Genomic DNA, 11,366 nt, shown 5'->3' on the forward strand with positions numbered 1-11,366 from the left:
AGATATCTGTTTAAAGTCTGTGTCAAAACTGGAAGCTCACTTTCATGTAAAAACTGAAAGCTACATTTTGGACAGCAGGGGAAGCAGGGGGAAATATTGGTAAGGATGTCGTTTCATTGAAGAATTCATCTTTGCATATTTCTAGCACCTTTTTGGATAATTCCGAGAGCAACAGTTTTGTGAATGGACAATTAGATGAATGATTCCAGTCCAAGCTGTTCAGCAGACAAAACCTAACATTTAACAAGCATGCCAAATTGTTATATTGATGGAAATGCATCAATTTCATGCTTCAACATTCTCACGCAAGAGTATTTTGGCCCCATAAGTGATTGGTTTAGCTGCTGTACACAGTGAGAAATACCATAGTAATGGCCAAAGTTAAACCATGTCCAAAGCAGACAAGTGAGATGGTTTCAGTCAGCAAATATTACTGCAAATTGCCATTATTACCTCATTGTTGTCAGTGTAGAACAACTATGTCTTTCAGTTACCAAGAGAGAGGTCACATTTTGACAATTTTGAGATTGAAGCAACAGAAGTCTGAAAAAGGGTCTCAACCAAAAATGTCACCCATTCTTCTCTCCGGAGATGCAACCTAGCCCGTTGAGTTACTCAAGCATTTTGTGTCTATTTTCTAGTAATTTCTGTGCAATCATGTGCATTTGGAAATAACAATGGAAGAGTAGACCTCACAGTCTGGAGGTTCCTTCAGACAAAGCGGAACCGGAATTTCACTCTAACAGCAGCAGGGAGCAGAATGTTAGACGCACAGACAATTAAAGCTGAATGGTTCTCTTTTACACCAAGAAAGCTGAGACATGATTTTATGGAAATGTTGAAAGTCACAAAAGGTTTGGCTAAAAATTGCTTCCAGTAGCTTAACATTTGATGACATAAAAGCAGGGGTTTAAGGCGACTGGAAGTCAGTGACAAACATTTATGGAGTGTATTTTGCCAACTGATAATATGGTATGTACAAGTTTAATAGCTACCTTCTAAAGGAAATAGATAAAGTAGTGATAGTGAAATCTTGCAGGGATATGAAACGAGGTAAGAGAGAAGATTGTGGATCCTTGACAAAGATATTTGCATCTTCTCTAGCTACAGGTGAGATCCTGGACTGGAGAGTAGCTAACATTGTTCCTTTATTGAGAAGGGGTTTGTAGGGAAGGGGGTGTATGTGGGAGTGGGGAGGGATGTGGGAGGGGGCGGGATGTGTGTGGTGGGGGATAGGCGATGTGGGAGAAGGGATGCGGGAAGAGGGGCAGGGTGGTGTGTGAGCTCAGCAGCTCCCAGCTCCGACCGCTCTCACCGGCTCCAGGACCCGGCTCTGGACTCACTCTGCGGCTCCCGTCCCCAGCACCTGTTGCACTCAGTGTCTCCCAGCCCCGGCTGCACACAGCGGCTAATGACTCGTCGTGATGGTCCCCTACCGCGAACACAATCCCCGCCTGCGGACATAGCCCCTGCCCGCGAACACAGCCCGCTTGCAAACACAACCCCCGCCCACGAACACACCCCCATCCGTGAACATTGCCCCTGCCCGCAAACATAGCCCCTACCGCGAACACACTCTTCTCGCTCAGCTCCTTGAGCTTTATTCTCACCGCCGGTGATTGACAGCTGGTGCCGGAAGGGGTGTCGCCATCCTGGCAAATAACCGACCAATGACTCTTGTAATATTTCAACGATCGGAATAAAACTTGGTGCACTTGCAGCACAGGAGAATAGCGAGTAATGTGGCAAAAAATTGTAGCGCTATCGAGTACTGTTTTTGCCCAAATTTAAAAACAACGCAAAATTGACAACTTTCTGTTTGCACTGTATATTGATTTTAGATAAAACGCTACCACTTACGGCTGTGATTTTTGGCCATCTGTTATTAGTGTTAAAAAAATGTTGAGAATATCTCTCCTGTCAATCACGCCATGAAGGCCATGGTCCTTCCGGTGGGAGGGGGAGCGATTATAAAACCTGGAAGTGTGGGTGTGGCTCAGTTTCTGCAAGATGGGGGAGGGAGAGGCCATGACTGTCTGAGCTATGAATCAACTGAACACATTGAATGTCTACTGAACTGTGAGTGTGGTGTTTATGTGGTGTTTTGTGTGGTTTTATGGTGGTTTCACCCAGCTTGAAATGGTATGAAACTGCATTTGAATGGGGTGGCCTTGCACCCTGCATGAAATGGTATGAAACTGCATTTGAATGGGGTGGCCTTGCACCCTGCATGAAATGGTATGAAACTGCATTTGAATTTGGTGGCCTTGCACCCTGCTTGAAATGGTACGAAACTGCATTTCACACACACACACACTATAAATATATATAAATAAAAATATATATATATATATATATATATATATATATACATATATATACATATACATATATATATAAATATATATATATATAAATATATAAATATATATATATATATATATATACATACACATACACATACACATACACATATATATATATATATATGAATGTTTTATGTATTATGTTTTATGTGTGTATACACATAAAACATAATACATAAAACATTCATGTGTATAAAACCAGCAAACAATAAGTGTGCAAAAAGACAAAACTAATACTCCAAAGTCTATCTAGTTCAGAGCTTATTTGGAGGTTGCAGCATTTAATAGCCTGATGGCTGTAGAGAAGAAGCTGTTCCTGAACCTGGACATTACAGTTTTCAGGCCCCTGTATCTTCTTCCCAATGGGAGGAGTGAAATTAGTGTATGGCCAGGGTGGTGTGGATCTCAAATGTTGCTGGCTGCCTTTTTGAGGCAGCTACACCTGTAAATACCTTCCATGGTGGGGAAGTCAGAACCCATGATGGACTGGGCACTTTTTGCAGTCTACTTTGCTCCTGGGCATTCAAGTTGCTGAACCAAACCGTGATGCAACCAGCCATGATGCTCTCTACTACATACGTGTTGATTAGATTTAAGGATTTGAGTATAGGAGCAGGGAGGTTCTACTGCAGTTGTACAGGGTCTTGGTGAGACCACACCTGTAGTATTGCGTACAGTTTTGGTCTCCTAATAATGAGGAAAGACATTCTTGCCATAGAGGTAGTACAGAGAAGGTTCACCAGACTGATTCCTGGGATGTCAGGAATTTCATATGAAGAAAGACTGGATAGACTCGGCTTGTACTCGCTAGAATTTAGAAGATTGAGGGGGGATCTTATAGAAACTTACAAAATTCTTAAGGGGTTGGACAGGCTAGATGCAGGAAGATTGTTCCTGATGTTGGGGAAGTCTAGAACAAGGGGTCACAGTTTAAAGATAAGGGGGAAATCTTTTAGGACCGAGATGAGGAAAACATTTTTCACACAGAGAGTGGTGAATCTCTGGAATTCTCTGCCACTATGTATAGTTGAGGCCAGTTCATTGGCTATATTTAAGAGGGAGTTAGATGTGACCCTTGTGGCTAAAGGGATCATGGGGTATGGAGAGAAGGCAGGTACAGGATACTGAGTTGGATGATCAGCCATGATCATATTGAATGGCGGTGCAGGCTCGAAGGGCCGAATGGCCTACTCCTGCACCTATTTTTTATGTTTCTATGTTTCAAGAGAGTCCTCTCTGACTAACTGAATCTCCGCAATCTTCTCAGGAAGTAGAGGTGTTGATGGTCTTTCTTTTATAGTTGCATCAGTGTGCTGGTGCAATCTTCAGAGATATTTCCTGGACCCAGAACAATAGACAATAGACAATATGTGCAGGAGTAGGTCATTTAGCCCTTCGAGTCAGCACCGCCATTCAATGTGATCATGGCTGAAGCTTTTGACTCTGACAATATAGACAGGTACGTGGGTCCTCATCCTTCCTCTTAAAAAGTCCACAATCAGTTCCTTAGTCTTACTGACATTCTACACACACTGGGGACAATTTACATTTATACCAAGACAATTAACCTACAAACCTGTAGATCTTTGGAGTGTGGGAGGAAACCGGATCACACGGAGAATACCCACGCAGGTCATGGGGAGAAGGTACAAACTCCGTACAGACAGCACCCGTGGTTATGATTGAACCCGGGTCTCTGGCGTTTAAGACAGCAACCCTACCACTGTGCCACTGTGTCGCCCCCCACAACTGCAGCAATAACTGAGAAGAGCTGAAGCTAAGTGGTGCCATCCTCTAAAGCTAGGTGGAAGTTGCCTTTAAAATGAGGCAGGTAGAGGCCTGACACATCTGGACTCAGTTGAGATTGACATGTGAAACAAAACGTAATCTGATTGAACATAACATTGTGGGTAAAAATGTTAGTGGCAAATTTAGACATGCCCAGTGGTTCCAAACAGAATTTGCTCTCTCCACTGCTTACTGTATCTCAGTCACGCAGCAGCTGGGGTGCTATAAAATTGACCTGGGGGTAGAGGAGCAGAAAAGTATTTACTCATGATACCTTTGCAGGGACCAGTGATTTACAGAACAGTTGTATGTGGGCCTGATTATGTTCAGCTGCGATTCTCTCACAGTTGGTTATCCTGCCTGCACTCATTCCAGGCTCCCAAGCAGAAAATGGCAGTTTCAGCTGCCGAATAAGAGCAAGCAGCTTCGGTGGGACCAGATGCCAGCATAAATCAACTTGCTCAGAAGAGCTGGCAAATGAAACATAATGTTCTGTAACTAAGAAACATGGAGCTCAGGCTGAAATCAGACCTCTGCAACACAAACCAAAAACTCTTCAAGGATTACTGTGAGGTCCAAGTGAAATATTATTCAGACTGTGCTGAAGCTAAAGAGATATTACTGAAGTCAGTTCAAAGTGAGATGATCTTTTGCAAGATCCCATGTAGAAGACTAGTCCAAAAGATAAAGTCCCATGACATCCAGAACAATTTTTTAGTTTTTAGAGATACAGTGTGGAAACATGCCTTCCAGTCCACCGAGTCCCAGCAATCACCCATGCACTAATTCTATCCTACACACTAGAGACAATTCACAGAAGCTGTTTAACCTACACAACTTTGGGATGTGGGAGGAAACCGGAACACTTGGAGGAAACCTCCGCGGTCGCAGGGAGAATGTGCAAACTCGACACAGACAGCATCTGAGGTCAGGATCGTACCCGGGTCTCTGGCGCTATAAGGCAGCAACCATACTGCTGGTCCACTGTGTTGCTCAGGGTGAAGCAAAGAGAATGCAGAGGGATGTGCAGGTGATCACTCATGGGAAATTCACAAGAGTGCTGACATGAGGCAGAGCTGTGGATCTCTCAAAGTTGTCTATAGGGAAGCAATGATATTCGTAAATTTTCAGTGATTCCGAGTAATACCAAAGGATTACAATACATGGTGACAAAGTGACAAATCTTGCATCAAAAAACACTGAATGATGTGAAATATAAATTGTTTTGATTTAAGTGTGTCTAAGCATTTACTTCCTCAAAGCTATTAAAAATCAATAAACTAAAACATTTTGCATGTTCAGTGTGATTACAATCTACAGTTGTTGCCAAGATATATAAATGATTAATACTTCATTTATTAAAGAGCTTCTTAGAGGAAAAATACTTCCCTAATATTTTAGGGAAAATTCCAATGATACACTACTCCATTGTTCAGATATCCCGATGGTTCGGTATCTGGCTCATGACATTTGGTTTCCACACTCCTTGTTAACTTAACATGGCCCCATTTCCCACAATCCATTCAGTAGGTTTCTGGTTCCTAGTTCCTGTGATCCCTTTAAACAGACTTGGGTCCTGGTAACTGCGCTCCCTTTAAACAGATCAGGATCCCGATACCTGTGCTTTCTTTAAACTCACCAGACCCCTGGTTCACCTGTTCCATTTAAAAAATATTGGTGGATAACAGGAGCAATATCCAATTGACTGGAAAATTAGCCAATCTGGCATCATGATAGTACTCACAGAGGTGGAATTAGTGTTTGACTGCGAGCTGCGTTTCGAAAGATGATAAAGAAATACATCTGTAGAATACAGGAAGAATATTTGGGCATCATTGATATGCATACACAAAATAAGTAAGCATCCGAAGAATATAAATGTTGGTCTTGGGAAGTGAATGAGAAGAACTTAAAAACGGAAGTAATTGAAGAATAAACAAGAATTACTTGATATGGTTGCCTACTGAATGTTGTGCCAGACTCAGAAGCTTTGACTCGAAAACAGAACAGACCCTTTAATGATAATTGACTTCTCAAAACCTGTGGAAGAATAATTTAATAGAGTATAAAAGTTGCTGAATTATTATTAAATTCAGCGTGTTAATTAATGGTTTTTTTTTATGAGATGTGGATACAATTACTGTTGCATATTATGTGATTGATTCTCAAAATCTTCTGAAATGACTCGGTTTAAAAAAAAAAAAGAAAATGAGAAGCAGATGGGAAATCAAAAAAAGAACCAGTTGGTAATAAACAAAGCACTTTGGAATGAAAAATAGATAAAATACTATACTGGGATGTTTTATCATCGTCAAGTGGTGGAGTGTCATTGATAGGGAATGTGACTCTTTGGCAGTTAGCATTAAATATTAGCTTGCCTATAATGCCACAGAACTCATGCATGATATTACTTCCTGCTCTACATCAACTATCAGATGAAAAATCTTTGTATTCATAGCGTTAGCCAAAGAAAGAGTCGGTGAATGCAAAATGAGCTTTCCCCACTAACATTCAATATCATTTTCAATAAAAGGGCTTTTTGTGTAATCTAAACAAATGGAATCCTCTTGCACCATTGTTAGAATTATATCTAGTGTGTTAACTAACTAAATTAACTAATTAAATCTATAGTATAAATTATCCATAGGTTTTGCCATTTCAAATTGTACACCTACCTTTTTTCAAAGTTGGTGAAAATAATAAAATCGGTCACTTACATGAAGAAAAGTAAATGTGGTCCAACCTCCACCATGAAATTATAAACAATCTCCCTGATCAAACTGCCTGATTGGGGCGACACGGTGGCGCAGCAGTAGAGTTGCTGCCTTACAGTGCTTGCAGCACCAGAGACCTGGGTTCGATCCCGACTACGGGTGCTGTCTGTACGGAGTTTGTACCTTCTCCACCTTAACCGTGTATGTTTTCTCCGAGATCCTCCAACACTCCAAAAAGTTACAGGTTTGTAGGTTAATTGGCTTGTGTTTGTATACTTGGTATATGTGTAAATCGTCAGCCCAAGTACTGGTCTTGATATCACCAATGGTCACATATTGAGCACTTGGGGCTTTGCTTAAGCAGGTGCTGATTGTCCAGCAAGAGAGGGAGAATTGTGTTGTGAACAATACAAGATATACCTGTACAGGCTGAATAGGTGGAGGATGCATGTGTGAGACTTTCATTTATGTTCAGTGAATAACAAAGTTTGGTCTGAATCTTGATAGAGGGGGAACCGTTTCTGGGGCCAGTAGTGAGCTGATGGGACAGAGCATGTGAAGTGCAACAACTGATCCCGACTGCCCTGTTTGACCGGCATCATACCGCGCTCCACGGGGCTTTTGCATTCACCACAACAACTATCTTCTTCCTCTGTCTGACCACAACTTGTGTGGAGGAGTCCTTGTAGATAGATCTACTTCCCTCCTCCTCCCCATCTCTTCCAACATGACCTTCAGTATAACTTTTAAATCAATGGCATCTGTTTGGACAGTACCATTTATCGCAGTTGACTTGGCAAACTCCCGCTGGCACGATGCACCTCCTCTTTAAGAAGGCAGGGTAACATTTACTATACTGAGTCCCGTGCTTCAGCCAGTATACTGCACAATCAGCATTTCCTTACACAGCAATCTTGGCACTGAACAGTCGGGGGGAAGATGGGCGTGGGCCCATTACACTCCCTATACTGGTTTTCCAGGATTGTAAAATTGAACTTCCCAGGAAGCGGACCCCTTTCAATGCTTTCTCAAAGGACACTGTTGAGTACTCGATCTTTACTAATGGTAAACGTAAATGGTTTTACATTTGTTTAAGAAAAATGGCTGCACGGTGGTAGAGTTGCTGCCTTACAGCGCCAAAGACCAGGGTTCGATCCTTAAAGTTAAAGTAATAGGTCAACTGCACAGAGAAATCCCGTAATTCACACATGAACATTTTTTGAAGTTTTAAAGATCAGAGAAAACTCTTGTTTGATCCATGAGTCATTTTAAAACTTGTAAAGCAATTTAACATCTTCACATATGTGCAAGGATAAGAATATTTGCCATGTTTGTTTCATTGCCTCCTTCCAAAGGGTAGCCCTCTGTGCTACAACCAAAATTCACAAGGCAAACAGCCTTGAACATTATCCAAGAATCACGCTGTATTTAGTAATTAAGGTACCAGGCTCATCTCATCTGAAGCGGTGCCAGCAGCCTGTAACGCCACCTCCTCTGGGCAACTTCTATCCAGAATAAGAGCAATTGGAAGTCTAGGAAGAAAATGCTCAATGCAGGACCACTGCCCCATTTATCCAATCCACAGACTGTGGTCTATTTGAAGGTGTGGGTTTTTTGTTCATACTAGAAATTATGCAGGAAATCCACATCAAGCACACATCATAGGTGAGCAGATATTGTTTAATCTTAAATACCCACCTCCGCCTGAGGAGGCCAAACTAATGATTATGATGAACCGATGTGCTGACCAACCTCCCGATGTGCTGACCAACCTCCCTTCCATTGACTCCATTTATACCTCATACTGCCTCGGGAAGGCCAGCAGCATAATCAAGGACAAATCTCATCCTGGCTTCTCCCTTTTCCCATTGGGCAAAAGGTAAAGAAGTGTGAAAACTCACAACTCCAGATTCAGGAACAGTTTCTTCCTAGTTGTTATCAGGCAACTGAATCATCCTACCACAACTAGAGGGCAGTCCTAACCTACTTTCTACCTCATTGGTGACCCTTGTACTATCTTTGATCGGACTTTACTGGCTTTACCTTGCACTAAACGTCATTCCCTTTTCATGCGTCTATGCACTCTAAAATGGGTCGATTGTAATCATGTATTGTCTTTCCAATAACTGGCTGGCATGCAACCAAAGCTTTTCATTGTACCTCGGTACACGTGACAATAAACTAAACTGAAACTGAACATGAGGATGAGGACACCTCTGAAATAATACCAAGCAATGAGAACAACTGTCCTCATTGGTGTTAAAACAAAAGAATATAACATCTTTCATATGATGTGTAGGAAGGAACTACAGATGCTGGTTGGACACAAAAAGCTGGAGTAACGCAGCGGGACAGGCAGCATCTCTGGAGAGAAGGAATGGGTGACGTTTCAAGAAGAAGGGTCTCGACCCAAACGTCACCCATTCTTTCTCTCCAGAAATGCTACTTGTTCCGTTGAGTTATTTCAGCATTTTGCATCTACCTTTCATATGATAGCATGGTAGTGATACCAGAGGACATAATTAAAAGACCTGCATGAATAGTCTGGACATATGAATTCATATCCCACTAATGACGGAGAGGTGGAGAAGTTAAATTCACTTACTTAATTAAAAAGTAAAACTGGAATAAAAATCCAGTGGTTTCTAAAACTACTGGATAATTGCAAGAATCTATATAGTTCGTTGGTGAAGAAAATCTGTCGCCTTTAGTTAACCTGGTCTACACCTATATTACTCCACACCTCGTTATGTGACTGGTCACCAACTGCACTCTAACTTTGGTTCAGAGGGCTCTTCAAGGGATGCACGATAAAATTTGCAGCCATTTGGCACACAGACAGAAATGTGATAAACGATGTAGAGAAAACACAGCTGATAATATTAAACAGGTGATGCATTTTTGTATCTTTTGTCATCCTTTAGATGCAAGCAGCTCTGAAGAGGCAATGGATGCAGTATAAAATGCAGCTGGGGCAGCAACGACGGGAGCACTGTTCCATGCGTTCAACCTCATATACAGCGACATCCATCTCTGAAGTTCCTGGCTACCCCTATCATCAAGACAGCACCAGTGAACAATTAAATGGCAAGTTTGCAGAGGATTCTGAAATTACTGCCCTGAAATCAAAAGAGACATATGCTTGACCTGACCAAGAGTAATCGACAAGATTTTTTCAAAAATCCCATTTTACCCATTAAAACATAGAGTCCAGTATCAACTGTCAGTCTCTAAAATAAGCAACCCAACCCAACAGGGAAAAAAAGTAAACACTTTGCTGGCAGTGGCAGTCAAGAAAGGGGCCAGTCGAGGCAGATGTTTCAATATTTCATACAGTAGTGCTTTCAGAACTCTGACTGGAAAATGGAGCTGTCAGTTGACATGCGTGACATTTCCATGGCTGTAAGTGCTGTTTTATAAACAAGGCCCACTACAAAAGTCTGGCTAAGAATAATTCAAAGAATCGGCACCAGGATCGTGGAGTGCAGACAAATGGCAAGGTAGTGCACAACTTCTCCCACTGATAAGCCGTGCACAACACTGATCACGGGCGGCTAATTTACAACTCAAGGGTTTTATTAGCCGGCTTTCCTCTACTCCTCATAAAAATTAAGAAACCTTGGAAATTTAGCCCTTGGCCCCAAAGCCATTCCTTTCGTCAATGATAATTTAAAATTGATAGAAGTTGTTCTTAATTTGCATGTTTGCAGCTCTGATTAGGTACATCTCCTTCATATTGGGGCTTCTAATTGTGAAAAACAACTACACAGACACAGACACAGACACAGACACAGACACAGACACAGACACAGAACAGACACAGGACACAGACACAGACACACAGAAGGGTTAATGCAGTTGCATGCTGCAAGATGAGATCCAGCCACAAGGAACCTAAAAGTGATGGTCAAAATGTACCACCTCACAGTCGCCCGTCATGGATTGTCCATCCATTAGGAACGATATAATTTGGCTTCATCCTTGCTGTGGTTTATGCTTCCAGCAAGTTAGCAAATAGCACTGCTGATGCAATTGTATGGAGCACTGTGACTGTACCTTGGCACTGGAGAAGGAAGAGGCCAAACCAGACAGGCAGGCAGAGCCAAGAAGTCCTTTCTAAGTCAGACCTTTAATGAAGAACGAGCAAACAGTTTACTCTCGAATCAGGATTTAACAAATTACCTGCATTAATGTCCGCAGAATATTTTGAGCATTTGAGCCGAATAAGTAATATTCACTAAACCTTGCTAACTGTGTTCTCTCAAAACTGATGGTTTACGCCAGAATTACTTGTCCACATGACACGTGGAGCTGACCTGTGCATGCGGATGTAATTAGTTTCGTAGATTTTGAACACAAAATCGACAAACCACGACATTGAGGGAGAGAGTTTTTTTTTTCTTCAACAGTTGGTGGTTGAAGGAAATGAGCAATGCCGAGACAGGGTCTGCTTAATGCACCACATAAAGTTCTATTGAGATCGTATGAACTACATGTG

At 41.9% G+C, this 11,366-nt stretch overlaps 1 protein-coding gene across 2 annotated transcripts in view; it reads left to right on the forward strand.

The window, feature by feature from the left end:
- The window catches only part of calcr (calcitonin receptor), a 194,631-nt gene extending 183,965 nt beyond the window's left edge, over positions 1–10,666 (forward strand). For both annotated transcript variants that reach the window (XM_055662731.1, XM_055662721.1), the window contains exon 13: positions 9,793–10,666. In XM_055662731.1, the coding sequence (XP_055518706.1) occupies positions 9,793–10,014 (222 nt within the window). In that variant the 3' untranslated portion in view covers positions 10,015–10,666. The remainder of the gene's footprint in view (positions 1–9,792) is intronic.
- The last annotated feature ends 700 nt before the right edge of the window (positions 10,667–11,366 follow it).

The sequence above is a fragment of the Leucoraja erinacea genome, chromosome 2, assembly GCF_028641065.1.
Source record: "Leucoraja erinacea ecotype New England chromosome 2, Leri_hhj_1, whole genome shotgun sequence".
Lineage (NCBI taxonomy): Eukaryota > Metazoa > Chordata > Chondrichthyes > Rajiformes > Rajidae > Leucoraja > Leucoraja erinaceus.